The 19,351-nt window shown below is 47.8% G+C and overlaps 2 protein-coding genes across 3 annotated transcripts in view; one reads left to right on the top strand and one right to left on the bottom strand.

Annotated features, from left to right (window-relative positions):
- The window catches only part of LOC116828393 (uncharacterized), a 666,188-nt gene that overhangs the window by 599,072 nt on the left and 47,765 nt on the right, over nucleotides 1-19,351 (bottom strand). The window lies entirely within an intron of this gene.
- LOC116828412 (zinc finger protein 783-like) overlaps nucleotides 1-19,351 on the top strand; it is a 169,972-nt gene that overhangs the window by 130,066 nt on the left and 20,555 nt on the right. The window contains exons 3-7 of one of the 2 annotated variants that reach the window (XM_075062083.1): nucleotides 3,207-3,608; nucleotides 4,736-4,862; nucleotides 5,930-6,085; nucleotides 9,412-9,525; nucleotides 13,184-16,321. The exons of the other annotated variant lie outside the window; for it this stretch is intronic. Of the exons in view, the coding sequence (XP_074918184.1) occupies nucleotides 3,207-3,608; nucleotides 4,736-4,862; nucleotides 5,930-6,085; nucleotides 9,412-9,525; nucleotides 13,184-14,142 (1,758 nt within the window). The 3' untranslated portion in view covers nucleotides 14,143-16,321. Of the gene's footprint in view, nucleotides 1-3,206; nucleotides 3,609-4,735; nucleotides 4,863-5,929; nucleotides 6,086-9,411; nucleotides 9,526-13,183; nucleotides 16,322-19,351 lie in introns of those variants that run through there. 2 annotated transcript variants of the gene reach the window in all.

Genomic DNA, 19,351 nt, shown 5'->3' with positions numbered 1-19,351 from the left:
CGGGCGGGGGAGCCTCGGGCCCCGGGAGCTTCTCCCCGCCGGCTGGGGCCGGGAGCCGGGCCGCGGGGAGCGGCGGGCTGCCCGGCCGGGCGGGGGCTTGAGGCCCTGGGGAATATTAAGAAAATCTTTTTCACTGGGAGGGTGGTGAAGCACTGGACTGGGTTCCCTAGGGAGGTGGTGGAATCTCCTTCCTCAGAGGTTTTTAAGGTCAGGCTTGACACAGCCCTGGCTGGGATGATTTAGTTGGGAATTGGTCCTGCCTTGAGCGGGGGTTGGACTAGATACCTCCTGAGGTCCCTTCCAACCCTGATATTCTAGGATTCTAATCTACGTAAATCAAGAACTGAAACCATTTAGTAGATGTGAAGAGATGAGTGACACAAAAGACAACTAGGCCCATAAAACCTGAGGGTGGGGATATTTCAAGACGATGTCAGTGATTCCTATTAATATGAGAGATCTCATTCTTGAATACCTGGCCCATTTTCTAACTTTTATAATAAAAATTTACAAACTGCCATTGCAGTGATCCATATATCATCAGTTGCAGTACCAGGCCTGTACTGATTAAATGCATAATGCAGCTCCATAGATTCCATGCAAGTGCTTATAAAATTCATAATACACAATACCAAAAGATTTACAGAAACCTTCACCTAGCTGCCCCACACTGATAAACAGCATAACCTCAACTAACATTTATTTCCCCCTTCTGCATGGGACAGGGCATGTGGCTCCAGCACCAGTCATGACAGATGCACTCTTGGGTGGTGGGTGTCAGTTCAGATATCCTGTACTGTCTTGAGGTTACTCCTGGCAAAAAAGGTTCCCCCTTCTCCTTGCAAACATTGTGCAGAACACAGCAGGCCACAGTAATGTAGACCACATTAATGAATATGGTTTTGAAGGCCATGCCAGTGGGATTACAGTCTGCCAAAAGCACATTCCACCAGTATCCTACAGCTACGGAGTGTGGTTGACCCCTCCTTTGTCAGGTCCTATGAAATCGGGCTAAGGTTTCATAAGCCCTGGCAACAGGGTAAAGCAGGGTCCCGTAGAATAACTGTGAGGACAGTGTATAACAATGTCATGCAGTGGGACTAATATCCCAGCTTGTCCATGACAGGAAAGTCTGGATCTCTGGAACACCCTAGCGCGGGGGTCGGCAACCTTTCAGGAGTGCTGTGCCAAGTCTTCATTTATTCACTCTAATTTAAGGTTTCGTGTGCCAGTAATACATTTTAACATTTTTAGAAGGTCTCTTTCTATAAGTCTATAATATAGAACTAAACTATTGTTGTATGTAAAGTAAATAAGGTTTTTAAAATGTTTAAGAAGCTTCATTTAAAATTCAATTAAAATACAGAGCCCCCCGAACCAGTGGCCAGGACCTGGGCAGTGTGAGTGCTACTGAAAATCAGCTTGCGTGCCGCCTTCGGCGTGCATGCCATAGGTTGCCTACCCCTGCCCTAGCGTCATGCATCCTGCCAGTGCATCCCACAGTTGGGTCCATGAATCTGTGGTGGACCAGGGCCTGCGTAATGATGGAGTGTATGTACTTGTGTGCTCCCTGCAGCGGGCAAACAATAGGTGCATGAATTCCATCAGTGGCCCTGGCACAATTTGGAAAGCCCGTTCTCTGAAAGCTGATAATTATGACAGGAACGTTTGCAATGCCCACCAACGTTGGGTGTATCACAGTCCTGGTCACCTCACAGACCTCTGCCACAGCCATCCCCACAGTTGATCTGCCAGCCTCAAATTGGTTAGCTACAGACCTGTAGCAGTCTGGGGTAGCCAGCTTCCTGAAGTCTACTGTGACCTGTTTCAGCACAGGCGTGGCCCCACTTGTGCATGTGTCCTGAGTGGGGGGCAAGCTGATCACAAACCTTCAGGGACGTCTGCTTCATCCCAGGTCTGCATGATGATGGGATCCCACCAGTCTGTGCTTGTGGCCCTGCTCCAGAAGTGCCTGTCTGCATAGGCGGAGTCTGCATCTAATGCAAAAGACATGATCAGCTGGCATGTCAGTACTCCCCTCTGGGAGGTGCCTTGGGTGGGTCAAAAACTGCCACGGAAATGTCCACCAGCATCTCACAGATGCTCCGCCTGTAATGGGAAACAGGGCTGACAGTGTGAGGTGGAGAAGTTCTTTCACCGGCTCGGGATCCACATCGGTTCTGGCTGCAGGGAGCGTGCAGACACAAAATGGCTTGGCTGGATGTGTTCGTGGGCTCAAAACACCCAGAATGCTTCTAGCCGACTCCCATGAGACAGGCAGACAAGTTCTCCCACAACCCACAGTGAAACAAGCCCCAGAGCTTCAGCTGGCAAGGGAGCTAGGAATCCTGGGATACAGTAATATATGCCCACAGAAGCAGAAGTTCTGACTCATGGATTCTAAGGCCAGGAGGTACCATTGTGATCACCTAGTCTGACCTCCTGTGTGACACAGCCCAGAGAACTGCCCCAAAATGATTCCTAGAGCAGATCTTTTAGATCCAACAAATTGTTAGTGATGGAAACTCCACCAGGACCCTTGCTAAACTGCTGCAATGGTTAATTACTCTCACTGTTAATATATATATATATTGCACCTTATTTCCAGTCTGAATTTGTTTAGCTTCAACTTCCAGCCTTTGGGTCGTGTTCTACCTTTCTCTGCTAGACTGAAGAGCTCATTGTTAAATATTTGTTCCCAGTGTAAGTACTCATAGGCTGTAATCAAGTCTCCCCTTAATCTCTCTGTTAAGCTAAATAGATTGAGCTCTTTGAGTCTCTCACTGTAAGGCAGGTTTTCTAATCCTTTAATCATTCTCATGGCTCCGAACCTTCTCCAAGATATCAACATCCTTCTTGAATGGTGGACACCAGAACTTCACACAGTATTTCAGCAGCAGTTGCCAAATACAGAGGCAAAATAACCTCTCTACTCCTACTTGAGATCCCCTGTTTATGCATCTCACAGCATCACACGCTTAGGTCTGTGTATTGTAGGACGGATGCACCAGGATAATTGTTAAGCTCAGGTTCCCATTGCAGTGTGGACGGGTTTGGAAACACTGAGTGCTCAAGCCTGGGTCCCACAGATCCGGGCTTGGTGTGCAGTGTAGACATATCCTCTCTGGCCATTTCTGTCTGCAGCTGGCTTTGCCTAACCGGGACGTGACCACAACTCCACTATCAATTTCTGTCTGTTTACACAGGGTTCAGAATGGGATGCAGATTCATGGCATTTGCTGCCTCTAAAACCCTCTGTTGTTCTCAAACAAAGGTCAGTGAGAGAAGCTCATGATCAGACTACAGAGTGTTCTCTGGGGACAGTGATAGCAGCAGTTCAAGCAGTGGAGAGGAAAGTTAAGTCATACACCATGCGATTGCTGAATCTGGAGAGGAGACTGGGGAGTTCTGAGAAGAAACTAATAGGCTGCGAGAAAACAGCAGTGGAGTTTGATATCAAGCTGGAGAGTAAGTGGGCCATGTTGGGAACTGTGATCCAGGAGAATAATCTGTTGTGGAAGAGGCTGGAGAACTTGGAGAACCTGCTGAAGAACAGGAACTTCTGGATCATGCGACTCCCCCCACGCACCAAGGGGGAGGTGCCCAAGGTAACAATACCATAGAAGGGTAGGACTGGAAGGGACCTTGAGTGGTCATTTAGTCCACTCCCTTTCTCTGAAGCAGGACTAAGCGTTATCTAGACCATCCCAGACAGGTGTTTGACTAACCTGTTCTTAAAAGCTTCCAAGAACAGAGACTCCAGCAGCAAAAAGAAAGCCCAACCTTGTGTCAGCTGTATTGAAAGGGCCTTTCATATATGGCAGGTAGGTTCTGAAATTCAGCATCATACGACACTTAATAATGAGTGAACTGTCTGATTTGTGCCTGACCAGCTGTCCATGCTGTTTCCTCATTCCTTTGAGGCTTAGGCTTTGTCTACACTAGAGACCTTAGAGTGGCACAGCTGTACTGCTGTAAGGTCTCCGTGTGATCACTCTGTGCTGATGAGAGAGAGCTCTCCTGCCAGCAGAATTAAACCACCCCAACGAGCAGCAGGAGCTACGTCAGCAGGAGAGTGTCTCCCACTGAGTGTGCTGTCCACTCTGGCGCTTCTGTCGGTCGTGTGTATGTGTGTGTGGTTTTTTCACACCCCTAATTGACAAAAGTGCTAGTGTAGACATGGCCTTAGAGTGGTAGCTGTAGTTTAGCACATAAATCTCGGGGCCACGTAACACAGCTGGTTATGATTTGTGTAGCCTTTGGCAGCTTACCTAGGATAAGTATAGTGGAGTTTCCAACTTGATTGAGGGATAACTCAGTGGTTTGAGCATTGGCCTGCTAAACCAGGGTTGTGAGTTCAATCCTTGAGGGGGCCATTTAGGGAACTGGGGTAAAAATCTGCCTGAGGTTGGCCCGTCTTTGAGCAGGGGGTTAGACTAGATACCTCCTGAGGTCCCTTCCAACCATATTCTATGATTGCCAGTTAACTCAAGTCAGAGAGCACATTTGTACACGCTAGTCTAGACACTGTGTAAACGGGAGTGGAGCAGACCTTTGTGGTATGTATTGTGTTCACGTTCACAGGCCCCATCCAGGGTGGGGCTCCATTGTACAAGGCACAGCAAAGACATATAGTAAAAGACAAACGCTGTCTTGTGTACCTTCATCATTAATTCAAGACAGTTATTTGTAATTGCAGCAAAAAGTGCTGAATGTGCAATGCGTGTGATTACAGGTGCCGGTGACGTTTGATGACGTCTCCGTCTATTTCAACGAGCAGGAGTGGGAGAACTTAGACGAATGGCAGAAAGAGCTTTACAAGAGCGTGATGAAAGAGAATTATGAGACCTTGATCTCCTTGGGTAGGGCTCGGGTTTTACTTGTATATTTCCAGCTCTGCTAGGTACCAACGTGGCTGCCCCCACCTTCCTTTGATTTCTGGTGATCAGCACTGACAGCCAACAGAACAGTTCTCAGTGATCAGATCCCCACGCTCTCATTTATACAGAGAGCATGAGATACACAATGATGGTCTGATCTCTATATCTCAAATGCTTTCCAGTGTTACATACGCAGACTTTCAGGGCAGAAGGGATCGTGGTGATCATCTGGCCTGACCTCTTGTAACACAGTTCAGGAATTGCTGGGTGAAGTTCCATGGCTTAAGCCTGATAATTTGTGTATGAACCAGATCCTGTCTTTTAGAACAACATCCAGTCCTGATATAAAAGGTGCTAATGATGGAGAATCTCCTACATCACTTGGTAAAACATTTATTTATTCATGTCCAGTCCCCATAAAGAAACCTGCTGGTTCCTTGTGTGGTTTGCGATGTAAAATCACCTTTGTCAAAGTCTGTCTCTCAGGTAGCAACAGTAACTTTACAGTCTGTTCAGAGGGGATGATCCCCATTTCTGAAGAATGGTCTATAGAGACTGAAAGAGCATATTCTCCTGCTGATTCCCCAGACAGCTCCATGTCACAGTAGTTTCTGTGTCCCTTCCCCAGACAGGCACATGCAGCTGATAATACGTGGATCAGAAGACCTGCTCTTTAAATGATTATTGAAACAAAATGTTTCCTATTTATAAAGCCAGTCCTCTTTTGTAAGATCTCATGTCATGATCTGGTTATGTGGGCTGGCTGCAGGCTTGAAAATAAGCAAGAGGTTTGATTTGTACTGCTCATGAGGCATCAAGGCCCCTTTCATATGTGAACCCTTGAATTCCCCTCTTCTAGGAACAAAATCCATCTCACCTGTGTCGCTTTTGTGTAGGAACCCTAATAAAATGTTTGCCTCTGTCCAGCTCGCCCACCACTTCCAGTGATTTCAGGAGTTGGCTTAAAATCATTTACAGGTCTGTGTAAAAAGAGCTCAACCAGTTATGAATGAAACATGCGGTCTCTTAATGTCCTCTCCCGTGAACAGATTATGCTGTTTCCAAACCTGACATCCTGTCTCAGATTGAGCGAGGGGAAGAGCCCTACCTAAGGGATCAGCCAGGATCTCAGGATAGATCGGGAGAAAAAGATCAGAGTGAAGAGGGATTAGAGGAGAATGAAGCCCCTATAGATGCCTGTCCAGGTGAGTTATACAGGGCATCCCAGCATGCTTCACTTTGGCTATCCCAACCCCGTTTTTTTTCAGGAAATCTATCTGTGCAGTGCCACCATTGGTAGCAATGTTGGGAGCACTAGGGTGGACAGGGCTTGGGTGTTTAGACCACTGTGTCATTTAGGCCTGCTCTGATTTTTTTTTTTTTTTTTTTTTAGACAAAGGAAATGCAGTAGATCTAATCTACCTGGGTTTCAGGAAGGCATTTGATACAGTTCACATGGGAGATAACTAGTTAAATTGGAGAAGATGGGAATTAATATGAGAATTGAAAGGTGGATAAGAAACTGGTTAAAAGTGAGACTACAACGGGTCATACTGAAAGGTGAACTGTCAGGCTGGAGAGAGGTTACTAGTGGACTTCCTCAGGGATCAGTCTTGGGATCAATCCTATTTAACATTTTCATTCATGTCCTTGGCACAATAAGTGGGAGTGTGCTAATAAAATTTGCGGATGACACAAAGTTGGGGGTTATTGCCAGCACAGAGGAAGACCAGAATATCATACGAGAAGATCTGAAGGACCTTGAAAGCTGGAGTAATAGAAACGGGATGAAATTTAGTAGTGCCAAGTGCAAGCTCGTACATTTACAGACTAACAACAATTTTTGCTATAATCTGGGGATGTATCAGTTGGAAGTGACAGAGGAGAAAGACCTGGGTGTATTGGTTGATCACAGATAACTATTAGCCGGCAATGTGATGCTGCCATGAAAAAAGCTGATGTGGTCCTCGGATGCATCAGGCGAGGTATTTCCAGTAGAAATAGGGAAGTGTTATTGCCATTATACTAGGCACTAGTGAGACTTCATCTGGAATACTGTGTGCAGTTCTGGTCTCCCGTGTCTGAGAGATGAATTCAAACTGGAGCAGGGGCAGAGAAGGGCTACTAGGATGATCCAAGGAATGGAAAATCTACTTTATGGGAGGAGACTCAAGGAGCTTGGCTAGTTTAGCCTAACCAAGCGAAGGCTGAGGGAAGATATGATTGTTCTCTATAAATGCATCAAGAGGGATAAATACCAGGGAGAGAGGAGTTATTTAGCTTAAATGCCAGTGTTAGCACAAGAATAAATGGATACAAACTGGCCATCAACAAGTTTAGGCTTGAAATTAGATGAGGGTTTCTAATCATCAGAGGAGTGAAGTTGTGAAATTGCCTTCCAAGGAGAGCACTGGGGCAAAAATCCCAAGTTGTATCAAGACTGAGCTTGATAAATTTATGGAGGGGATGGTATGATAGGACTGCCTAGAATGACACATAGCCAATCTGCGACTGCTAGTTGCAAAAATCCCCAGCAGCCGGAGATGGAACACTAGATGGGGAGAGGTCTGAGTTACTACAGAGAATTCTTTCCCAGGTGTCTGGCTGGTGGGTCTTGCCCACATGCTCAGGGTCTAACTGATCACAGTATTTGGGGGCAGGAAGAAATTTCCCCGGGTCATATTGGCAGAGACCCTGGGGGTTTTTCAACTTTCCTCCGCAGCTTGGGACACGGGTCACTTGCTGGTTTGAACTAGAGTGAATGGTGGATTCTCTGTAACTTGAAATCTTTTAAATCATGATTTGAGGACTTCAGGAGTTTAAAGGTTAAGAGGTTACAGGTCTATTGCAGGAGTGGGTGGGTGAGGTTCTGTGGCCTGTGATGATGATATGATCACACTGGTCCCTTCTGGCCTTAGAGTCTATGACAGGGGTTGGTAACCTTTCAGAAGTGCTGTGCCAAGTCTTCATTTATTCACTCTGATTTAAGGTTTCACGTGCCAGTCATACATTTGAATGTTTTTAGGTTTCTTTCTATAAGTCTATAATATATAACTAAACTATTGTTGTATGTAAAGTGAATAAGGTTTTTTAAATGTTTCAGAAGCTTCATTTAAAATTAAATTAAAATGCAGAGCCCCCCCGGAACGGTGGCCAGGACCTGGGCAGTGTGAGTGCCACTGAAAATTAGCTCATGTGCTGCCTTGCGCACACGTGCCATAGGTTGCCTACCCTTGGTCTATGAGATAGATCTCGTGATAGGAATACAATGGGGTTATGTGTGATTGTTGCAAGGAAGAATGTAGAAAACTCCTGCTGGAAAAGGGATGGAGAAAGAAGTGGGGCGTAGAATGGAATAAGGACACAGTAGTTCAGAACTCACTCACCTTGTTGACTGACAACACAAGTGGGGTCCCCTCCTCCAACAGGAGGCTTGGCAGCGAATAAGCTGAGCTGCTTGTGTGTGTCCAAGCTGTTTGTTCGCTCCATTAGGGGTGAGTGAGTTCCTGCAGATGGGAAGCACCGAAGCGAGCAGGTGATGCATATGGGAGCACAAGGACTCAACTGGAGTTTGATTAAAAGATGAGGAAAGGAGGTTGTTGTGGGGAGCGCTGGGGAGATGGGCAGAGAGAATGGGGAAACGAGGACCGTAGCAGTTACAGGGGTAATGGGAACATGAGACTGGGGTGGCTTCAGGGTTATAGTGAACAGGCTTGGAGAGAGCAGTGTGAATAGGCCAAAGGTGTGACCCTAAGAAGGTGGCAGAGTAGATAGGATTGCTAGAGAGAGATGACTGGGAAGGAGATGGAAGATGGTCTGAAGGGTCATGAACTTGGATGCTGATCCCCTGGCAAGAGGAGAAGACACTGATGGGGTGAGATGCCCCCATTTCATGCCGGAGAGTGGTGGAAGGGGGAAAGGAGAGTCTCAAGGAGCTCGCTGGGCAGTAGCAGCTGGAGCTTTGCAGGCAGAGGGTATTTCAGAATGTTGTTAGCTGGGGTGTGTCCCTGAGGAAGGACGATGGGGTCACGTACCAAGTCTTGATGATGTGAAAGTTGGTTTTTTGAATGGAGGAAGTGGAGGGATTTCAAATGCAGGGTCACACGGGAAGGTGGGTGAGGGGCATGGTGGGAGCTAAGAATAGTGATGGTGAAGAAGGTTAATAAGAGCTGAGGATGCAGGGGGAAGGGCAGCAACTGAAACTGAGAAGGTGGAATTTGGAGTTCCAGAATCTAGAGGGGCTTTGGTGGCCCTCCCTTACAGAGGGACATCTGGGTGTTTGCTGGTCGTTTTCCTCCATGTCTTTGCTCCAGTCCTAGCTAGTTCTTACACTGACCAGTTTCCTTTCAGAGCATTTCATGGCTGTTTAACTTTCAGCTTCCTCTGGAGCTTCAGGAACATGTTTGAATCCATTCAGAGTGAGTCTCATCCATCCAAGAATCAGCAGAGGGCAGAGAAAGGAGGCCAGACCTTTCAGAAGCCGTGTGTGTGTCCAGCGTGTAATGAAAGTTGCTCTTTTTCCTGTGGACAGAATCTCCTGTTTCTATCACGGATATTTTATCGTGGGTTATACAAGAGGAGGAGCCCTGTGAGAACAATCAGCTAGGTCTGGAGGAGAGGCCGAGCCCTACAGACCACAGCACCGGTGAGAAACAGATTAACCCAACAGAACCCTGTGATTTCTATGGTTCTACCTCTTTTCTGCATATGGGACATCACATGGTCCCGTGCATTCTATTCTTCGCTCTGCTACAGGCTTTTCTGGGGCCTTGGGCAGCTTCTTTACTTTTCTGCTCTGTAAAATGGGGAGAATGATGTATTCCTTCTCTTGTAAAGCGCTTTGAGGCCCACCACTGAAAAGCACTGTGTAACTGTTTGGTGTCACTAGCTCGTGATGTGCTGCCTTTCCTCCTGTGCTAACTGAGAGAGAGAATCATAATTCTACTGATGTTCTGGTCTGCAGAGAGCATGAGATCAGAAAAGTGAAAAGCAAGTGTTGCTAGATGGCACATCACTGTAAGAGGTGGCGGGGCAGAGAGGTGAGGAGGGGGGACGCTGACTTACTATCTTGCAAGGCCCTAGTGCTCTTCAGGTGTGAGTCAGTGTCATCACTGGACTTGCGATTTTTGGATCAACATGGAAAAGAGAGAACACAAGAACAGCCACTCTGGGTCGGACCAATGATCCATCTAGCCCAGTGTCCTGTCTTCTGATGGTGGCCAGTGCCAGATGCTTCAGAGGGAACGAACAGAACAGGGCAATTTTGAGTGAACTCTGCTGTCGTCCGCTCCCAGCTTCTGGCAGCTGGAGGCTTAGGAATACCCAGAGCATGGGGTTGCGTCTCTGACCCTCTTGTCAAATAGCCCTTGATGGACCTATCCTCCATGAATGTATCTAATTCCTTTTTGAACCCTGTTATACTTTTGGCCTTCACAACATCCCATGGCAATGTGTTCCACAGGTTGGCTGTGGACTGCATGAAGAAATATTTTCTTTGGTTTGTTTTAAATCTGTTGCCTATTAATTTTCAGGTGACCTCTTGTTTTTGTGTTATGTGAAGGGGTAACTAACATTTCCCTATTCACTTTCTCCACACCATTCCTAGTTTTCTAGACCTCTGTCATATCCCCCCATAGTCATCTCTTTTCTAAGATGAACAGTCCCAGTCTTTTTTCTCTCTTACATGGAAGCTGTTCCAGACCTGTCATCATTTTTGTTGTCCTTTTCTGAACCTTTTCCAATTCCAATATCTCATTTTTGAGATGGGATGACCAGAACTGTATGCAGCATTCAAGGAGTGGGCGTATCACAGATTTATATAGCTGATTATGATATTTTCTGTCTTATCTATCCCTTTCCTAATGGTTGCTAACATTCTCTTTGATTTTTTGACTGACACTGCACATTGAGCAGCAAAGAATCCTGTGGCACCTTATAGACTAACAGACGTTTTGGAGCATGAGCTTTCGTGGGTGAATACCCACTTCGTCAGATGCATGTATTCACCCACGAAAACTCATGCTCCAAAACGTCTGTTTATCTATAAGGTACCACAGGATTCTTTGCTGCTTTTACAGATCCAGACTAACACGGCTACCCCTCTGATACTGCACATTGAGCAGATGTTTTCAGAGAACACTCCAGAATGACTCCCAGATCTTTCCTGAGTGGTAACAGCTAATTTAGACCCATCATTTTGTATGTATAGTTTAGATTATTTTTTCCAATGTGCATTAAGACAATAAGAACAGCCACACTGGGTCAGACCAAAGGTCCATCTAGACCAGTGTCCTGTCTACTGACAGTGGCCAATGCCAGGTGCCCCAGAGGGAATGAACAGAACAGGGAATCATCAAGTGATCCATCCCTGTCGCCCATTCCCAGCTTCTGACAAACAGAGGCTAGGGATACCATCGCTGCCCAGCCTGGCTAATAGCCATTAATAGACTTATCCTCCGTTACTTTACACTTACCAACACTGAATTTCATCTCCCATTTTGATCCTGTTTTTTAAGATCCCTTTGTAGCTCTTCGCAGTCATCTGTGGACTTAGTAAATTACTCGAGATAGTTGTCATCTGAAAAACTTGCCACCTCACTGTTTACCCCCTTTTCCAGATCATGAATATATTGAACAGCACAGATCCCAGGGGGACACAGCTATTTATTCTCCATTGTGAAAACTGACCATTTATTCCTACCCTTTGATTTGTATCTTTTATCCAGTTACTGATCCATGAGAGGATCTTCCCTCTTATCCTATCACTGCTTAGTTTGCTTAAGAGCCTTTGGTGAGGGACCTTGTCAAAGGCTTTCTGAATGTCCAAGTAAACTATATGCACTGGATCCCCCTTATCCAGGTTTGTTGACCCCCTCAAAGAGTTCTAATAGATTGGTGAGGCATGATTTCCCTTTACCAAAGCCATGTTGATTCTTCTCCAACATATCATGTTCATCTATGTGTTATTTACTATAGTTTCAACCAATTTGCCTGGTGCTGAAGTTAGGCTTACTGGCCTGTAATTGCCAGGATCACCTCTGGAGCTTTTTAAAAAAATTAACAGTATATTATCTACCCTCCAGTTGTCTGGTATATAGAGACTGATTTAAGTGATACATTAACTACCCCAGTTAAAAGTTCTGCAATTTCATGTTTGAGTTCCTTCAGAACTCTGGAGTAAAGATAGAGGGCAAAGGAAGTTTAGTTGGCAAGTGTGCTGGGTTCCCTCCCAACCCTGTTGTGGTGTAGAGGGAGCTGGCAGTGCTGTTATGGTTTAGGAAGGTTGACTAATACTTTCTATTAGAAGATGCTGTTTTCAGTTGCTAGAGCAGAGCAGGCAGGTGTCGGAGCCAGGGAGGGGGGCACAATGCACGTGCACAAGAAGGCTGAATGAAAGATTGCACGGGCAACGTTACTTCTGGCATTTCTAACTTACAAGTGGTTGACTTTGCAGCCTTCGCATTCTTTTAACGTAGTGGGATTTTTTGTATGGAACTTCATTTCTACAGGGTGAAATTCATCTCCTGTGCAGAGGACCAGCACAAGATCTATGCATTGCTTAACCTATGCTGCCCATGTGCACATCCTCTGGGACTGTCACCCTCTGTTTTGCACAGCTGATACAAAGACACAGTCCCTGCTCCAGAGAGCACTTTATAATCTCCTTGCAGACATTGTATAGAAAAGAAAACACGGGGATGGGAGGGAGGGAGGATGAGGGTTAACTGAGTGAGATCACATGGCTGCTCTCGGAGGGTTTGTACGGAGCTTGCTGGGTTTGCTAGAGTTACACATTTCTAATGGGAAACTAGTTTGCCTGCAATATTCAGCACTTAATGCTCATGTTAGTGTCAGAATGGTAGGTGCAAGGTAATTGCAGAATCTGCAAACTCCACTTTCTTACTCTCTGTACTTCCAGTAGGATCTGAAAACATAAGATGTCTGTACTCTGTGTGCATGTGTATTTTATTTCTCTATACATATTTTGTTTTCTGATTCTATAGAAAGTATATAGGCTGCAGAAGAGAGTGTCGTTTGCAAGCCCTGCGTTTACCATGCTCCTTCAAGTTTGTTCAGTGTGTCTGCTAAAGTCTTTCCTTTTCTACATGCTGAAATAGGCTAAAATATGGTGCCCCTCCCCTTCCCTGAAGTGCACGTTCCCAGACTCCTTGACGCTCCCTTTCTGCAAAGAAACCCGCCCTGTTGGGACCCAAATGTGGCTCGGAATTGTCATGAGTCTTCAAAGGACTCTTGTGTCCCAGGAGAATGAAACGAATAACCTTTGTGTTGCTGGTTCATTTTAGGAGATGGCCAGTTAATGACAAAAGAAACCAGGTTTGATGGAGATTGTGAACCTGAAAATCTGGAGGCAGAGGGGGAATTATCAGGAAAACCCAGAGAGAAGGTCCTTCAGACCTTGGCTGAGGCTGAAAGCCAGCTGTGCTCTAAGATGCAGCAGGCAAACCCTGAGAAGAAAAGGTTATGTGACTCCACTGAAGATGAGAGTGGCTTAAAGACTCTGAGCGTCTGCCAGCGGAACCGCCCGAGGGACAGACTGCACCCTTGTACAGAGTGTGGGAAGAGCTTTCGGCTGAAGATAAACCTTATAATTCACCAGAGGAGCCATGCAAACGGCGGGCTGTACGAGTGTCCTGAGTGTGACATCAGCTTCGCTTCCAAGCAGCATCTTGCTCTGCACCAGAGGATCCACACAGGAGAGAGAGCCCCGGCACCTGGACTTGGGGAAAGCCGCGACCTGAAGCTGAGACTCTGCCCAGGAATGGAGTCCACGGGAACCGTCCGCAGAAGCACAAGAAGCAAATCCAGCATCGGGGAGCACCAGCCGAGCCACACCGACGAGAGGCTGTACATGTGCTGCCAGTGTAAGAAACGCTTCTCCCAGGAGACAGATCTAATGAGGCACCAGAAGACTCACAACAAGATCTTCCCAACGTGCACCGTGTGCTGGAAGACGTTCACTTGCTCCTACAGCCTCCGCAGGCACCAGATGGTCCATTCTGGAGAGAGGCCGTTTCACTGCCCTGACTGCGAGAGACGCTTCGCCCGCAAGATGAACCTCTTGCGGCACCAGAGGGTCCATGCCAGGCAGAAGATCCTGAGGATGCGGCGAATGCACCAACAGATCGCCCAGCATCCGCCGTCCTCTGAAGCACCGGGGCAGCCACTACAGGGAGATGCTGCCAGCTGCCAGTCCACAGAAGCCTTCACTGCTCACCAGACAACACACCCAGGAGAGACGTGATCACTGCACCCACTGCAACAAAAGCTTCCACTGTGACCAGTCTCTCAGTTACCAGTACAGATTTCACACTGGCGAAGGGAGGGGCTTCCCAGCTCTCAGCCCAGCCCCACTGGGTGTAAGAACAGGAAAAAAGGCAGTGGCCAGCCAGGATTGAGAAATTACCACCTGGGAAAGGACGCAGGAAGTGCCAGGTGATGTTCTTTGGCCTGGCTTGTGCAGGAGATCAAAGCAGATTATCATAATGGTCCCTTCAGGCCTTATCTAGGGAGTGATGCCTAGCTGAGCCCCGGGTGGTTGGAGTCTCAGAGAAACCGTGTTAGCGTCTAGGTGGAGCTTGGAACTGAGGGGACCCATCTGAACTGTGGAGAGTCCACAGGTCAGATAACTGGGTCTTTCCCCTGCTGGGGAACGGAGCAGGAGGGAGTGCTTGGATGCTGTCTTGGGGGTGGTCCTGTGGAGGCCCATACAGATCAGTATGCTTTGCAGTTCTTTGTGTTCTCAGCAGGGCTTTCAAGTTCGCTGCTTCTGCCCTACTCGCTAATGCAGTAACTGATTCCCATGTTGCTTTCCTGAACATTGGAGACTCTGCTTGTCAGTTAGACTTTTGTTTCATTCAGCACCAATCATGTGCAGGTTTTAAGAGGCCGAGAGGTTGGGAGCCCCACCACACGCTGCAGGGGAAGGGCAGGAGTGGGGGGTAACTTAATGAGGGTTTGGATCCCTCTCAGCTCCACCGTCATCACATTATGCAAACTGATGTGGAGACAGGTAGTATCCCCCAAGCATGTCTTTTTGTGACTGTGAGTGACAAAGCCCCCCAGCAGCACAGAGCGGGGGCATCCATAGAAGCTACTTGGGGGGAGTGGATTTAGGATACAAATGAAATTAAAGAATTCGGATTAGTAAATTGCTTATTACTTAGGCTTTTTAGGCACATTTAGAGCAATTGTATAAATACCATTTGGCCTTTGGATTTGACAATTTGAGTGTCATGGTGATGCCCAGCCTCAGTCACAATTCCAGCAGAGAAGCTGCCTCTCCAGCACTCCACGGGTAGTAGTCAGGACTGCTCTGACCCGTAATGTGATGCTGAAGCCCATCACTGGCTTTAGGAAATACTAACAACTGATGGGACAGACACATGGGGCTGGCCAGATGAAAAGCCAGTCAGGCCTGGCTCCCTTTTCACTGCCCCAGACCATCCTGTAGTTGTCATGAGGATAGCTGGGCAAGGGACAGTTTTCCCAGCTGCAGAAACTGCTGGGACTGCAAAGATTTTTCCTGTTCTTCAGCGGGCCAAAACTTAGACCTTTCAAAAATTTCCTGAGATATCTCCTGTCCCACTAGCAGAATAGCCAGTAGCCCAGAGGTTGGGGCACTCTGCTGGGATGTGGGAGAACCAGGTTCAAGGCTTGACTGTGCCTGATTCAGTCTCAGGACCTTGTAGCTGAATTTTTTACCATATAAATAGTGTGTGGGTAATAGTTGAGTTGAGCTGTCCCTGTGGTAGAATATGAGTACGCTCCCAGCACAGGGGTGTGGGACTAATGAGCGTGGCTCTCTCATGAGTACGTAAGGCTGTAACACTAGGACTGCGGGTGTTAGGGCTGTAAGATGCACAGCATGGCCAGCGAAGGTCTCGGAGGTTGGCATGACTAGTTGGCTGTAAGAGAACCCTGTCCCAGTAACATGTAAGATTACAGTAAAAGGTGTCTTCAGTGCTATATTCAGGAAACTGCAGCCTAGGTTCCAGTCTATACCACACGGTGCTCGACAATGACATTTTGGGGGAATCTGTAATAACCTCACGTTGCTATGGTAACTCATTGACACTGATGTTAGTGAGAGTGAGGGGACAGCCAGTGAGGAAGGTGGGGTGTGGAAGTGTGGATAAGGAAGAAGGGGTTGCAACCTGTCTGTGTATATATGAGCCTTCAGGGTAAGCGGAGTTGCCCAGTCTGCGTGCTGCGGGGAATGCACCAGGTGATGCCAGGATGACAACTGATGATGATGAAGGCGAATGACTTACATTCTAGGATCCCCCAGTAGATGTGACACACAAGTGATGCTGGTCATAGAGCCAAACTCTGCACTCTCGCCCTGTCTGCTGTTGTGTTTCAGTATCTGGGAGACTGTTTATCTGCTGGGTGGATTTGTTAATAAAGGGACTTGTGATGAATTGCAGTTGTTTCTCATGTGCTTCTGGAGTCTCTTATTCCAATGATATTGATGATAATATTCCTGATGCCGTAGTCCTCAGGCGACCAAACCCTGTTGACCACAGCGATCTAAGAGATTAATCAATACCAGGACTGGCTCTAGGTTTTTTGCCACCCCAAGCAAAAAAAATTTTGGCTGCCCCAGTCCCTGCCCTGGGCTCCTCGCCACACCCCCCTGCTGCCCCAGCCCTGGGGTCTCCCCGCCCCGCCGTCCCAGCCCTGGGCTCCCCTCTTCCCTCCACCATTGACCTCCCCCCACATCTCCTGCCATCCCAGCCTTGGGCTCTCCCCCTCCCCACCCCCACCTGCACCCTTCCACCGCGGCCCTGGGTCACTGGTGACTTGCTCCCATGGTGGGTCATTCAGCAGGAATTTTAGATGTGCACAGAACACAGACAGGATTGGTTCCCATATGGTTAGAGAGCTGCAGTAAAGTGGAACAGTTTCAGCTTGTGTGATTGGAGGATATCTGGATGCATATTATAAGACTGTCCTCCATAAATGAGGAAAAGTTGAGGTGCCTTTATTATTCTTTTGTTCCACTCTTTCTTTCTATGGGGAATTTGCCAATGCAGTATCACTGTCTTCCTTTTAAACAAACAAACAAAAAAAAAGGCATCTATCTTCAGGGCTCAGGTGTGCCCTGGAATCCTTCCCAGGGATTCCTGTAAAGCTCCACAGCAGCTGCTGTCATGGCTCAGCAAGGAATTGCTTATGACTTATGAGGAGAGGCTGAGGGAACTGGGATTGTTTAGTCTGCAGAGGAGAAGAGTGAGCGGGGATTTGATAGCAGCCTTCAATGAGCTGAAGGGGGGTTCCAAAGAGGATGAATCTAGACTGTTCTCAGTGATGGCAGATGACAGAACAAGGAGTAATGGTCTCAAGTTGCAGTCGGGGAGGTTTAGGTTGGATATTAGGAAAAGTTTTTTCACTAGGAGGGTGGTGAAGCACTGGAATGGGTTGCCTAGAGACGTGGTGGAATCTCCTTCCTTAGAGGTTTTTAAGGCCTGGCTTGACAAAGCCCTGGCTGGGATGATTTAGTTGGGGTTGGTCCTGCTTTGAGCAGGAGGTTGGACTAGATACCTCCTGAGGTCCCTTCCAACCCTGATATTCTGTGATTGCAGACCTGCACGGGTTCCTTCAATGCAGGAACTAAGAGGGGCAAGGGGCAGTTGGCAACATTTAGTGGGGGAAAAAAGCAAGGCAGTTATTTCAGTTACAGGGTTGCAAGTTGGCCCCTTGTACTGGGTCATTGTAAGATGTAGGAAATGTGTGAAATATACAAGAAATAGCGCTCGCTGGATTGAAATCTCACATACTTTGTATAGTGCATCCAAGTACCATAGGTGCAGTTACTTCTTGTGAACCGCTTCTCATAGACCACCTAAGACTAAGTGTTGGCATTGAGATGGCCCTTAGGAGTTGTTCTACAGTGTGAGCGTTGATGTAAATACTTCTCGACTCTGATAAATGTGGCCCTCCTGTACTGACGGATGCTGAGACCACAAGGAGCAGCGGGGGCAGAATGCTGGGTCCCAGACGCTCCCATGCCAAGCCACCGTCTCGACACGGAAGCGCACGCTGTGGGAAATGGAGCTGTGTATTCTAATGTGTTCTCACTGGAGACCAAGTTCTGCCGTTACGCCAGGGTAAATCCAGAGAAACCCCACTGATTTCAGGGAACTCGGTCCTGCTATGCTGCTCCAATTGAGGGCAGAAATTGTCCTTTAATCTATTGACAGCATAGGTGCATTCAAGATAATTAATCAGAATACAGCAGCGTGGGTGGAGCTGTGTCTCTGTGGTTACCAACGTTACTCCAATCCCACTTCATTAAACCTGCTCTGACACCTCTCTGCCTCCTAATCATTCTTGGGCCAAAGCCTGTTCAGTGTAATCCTGATTAGCCGCCTCCTTCTCAGTGGGAGTGCTGCCCAGGGTAAGGGCAGCGGGATTGGGAATCTTATCTCATATCTGGAGACCACCTGGAATTTCTTATTGAAACCAAGAGCTGGGTTAGGTCAGGCATGTGTACACGTTTATGGAAAGGAGACTCAGGATAAGGACAGGCCTGGGCCTGCCTCTGGGGCTCACAGGCTCAGCCCCATAGAGCTGGTATCTCATTCAGAGGTGTACGAAGGCCAGAATTTTCCAAACCTGTGCCCATGAAATTGGGCAACTCAGAGCCTCCGTGGGATTTCAACAGTGTGTTAATCTCGCTCAATACCGCAGTGGACCCTAGGGCCGGTGTTCCCAAGGGCTACCCTGGGGCACAGCTTGATTGCTCTTGGAGGTCTGGTGATATCATTGGGGAACTCCACACGTGCACCAAAGAGCCTCTGAGCCAGGCGTGCTCATTGCCTGCTCTCCTAAATTCAGACAGGCCACATGTGGCGTCAACACAGCTCCCGCCCCAGCCCCAGCCCCAGCCCCTCTGCCAAACATCCACAGAGGACAATGGGGCAGGAGGAACAATTACTGATTGAAAAGTGGGGAGGAGAGGGTGAAAATGGGTGATCCTGTGGGGTTCCTACCTGCAGCAGTTGAGTCAAGTGGGCGCAGGTCCCCCCCCCTCAGCAATACACACACTAATCTAACGTGCCCAGGTCCTGTGAAGGAGCATCTCCAGGGGACGGGAATGTGGGGGATAGAAGTTGGAGTGAGGAATGTGGGGAGGAGCCTGGGCAGGAGGATGGGTTGGGGCAGGGAATGTGGGGTGGGAGTTTGAATGGGGCAGGGGAATGTGGGAGATGGAGGTGGGGTGGAGAATGTGGGGCGGGAGCTGTGTTGACGCCACATGTGGCCTGTCTGAATTTAGGAGAGCAGGCAATGAGCACGCCTGGCTCAGAGGCTCTTTGGTGCACGTGTGGAGTTCCCCAATGATATCACCAGACCTCCAAGAGCAATCAAGCTGTGCCCCAGGGTAGCCCTTGGGAACACCGGCCCTAGGGTCCACTGCGGTATTGAGCGAGATTAACACACTGTTGAAA

The sequence above is a fragment of the Chelonoidis abingdonii genome, chromosome 2 (assembly GCF_003597395.2).
Source record: "Chelonoidis abingdonii isolate Lonesome George chromosome 2, CheloAbing_2.0, whole genome shotgun sequence".
NCBI classification, from domain to species: Eukaryota; Metazoa; Chordata; order Testudines; family Testudinidae; genus Chelonoidis; species Chelonoidis abingdonii.
Note: the sequence above shows the minus strand (reverse complement) of the source record. Positions and strands in the feature narration are given on the sequence as shown.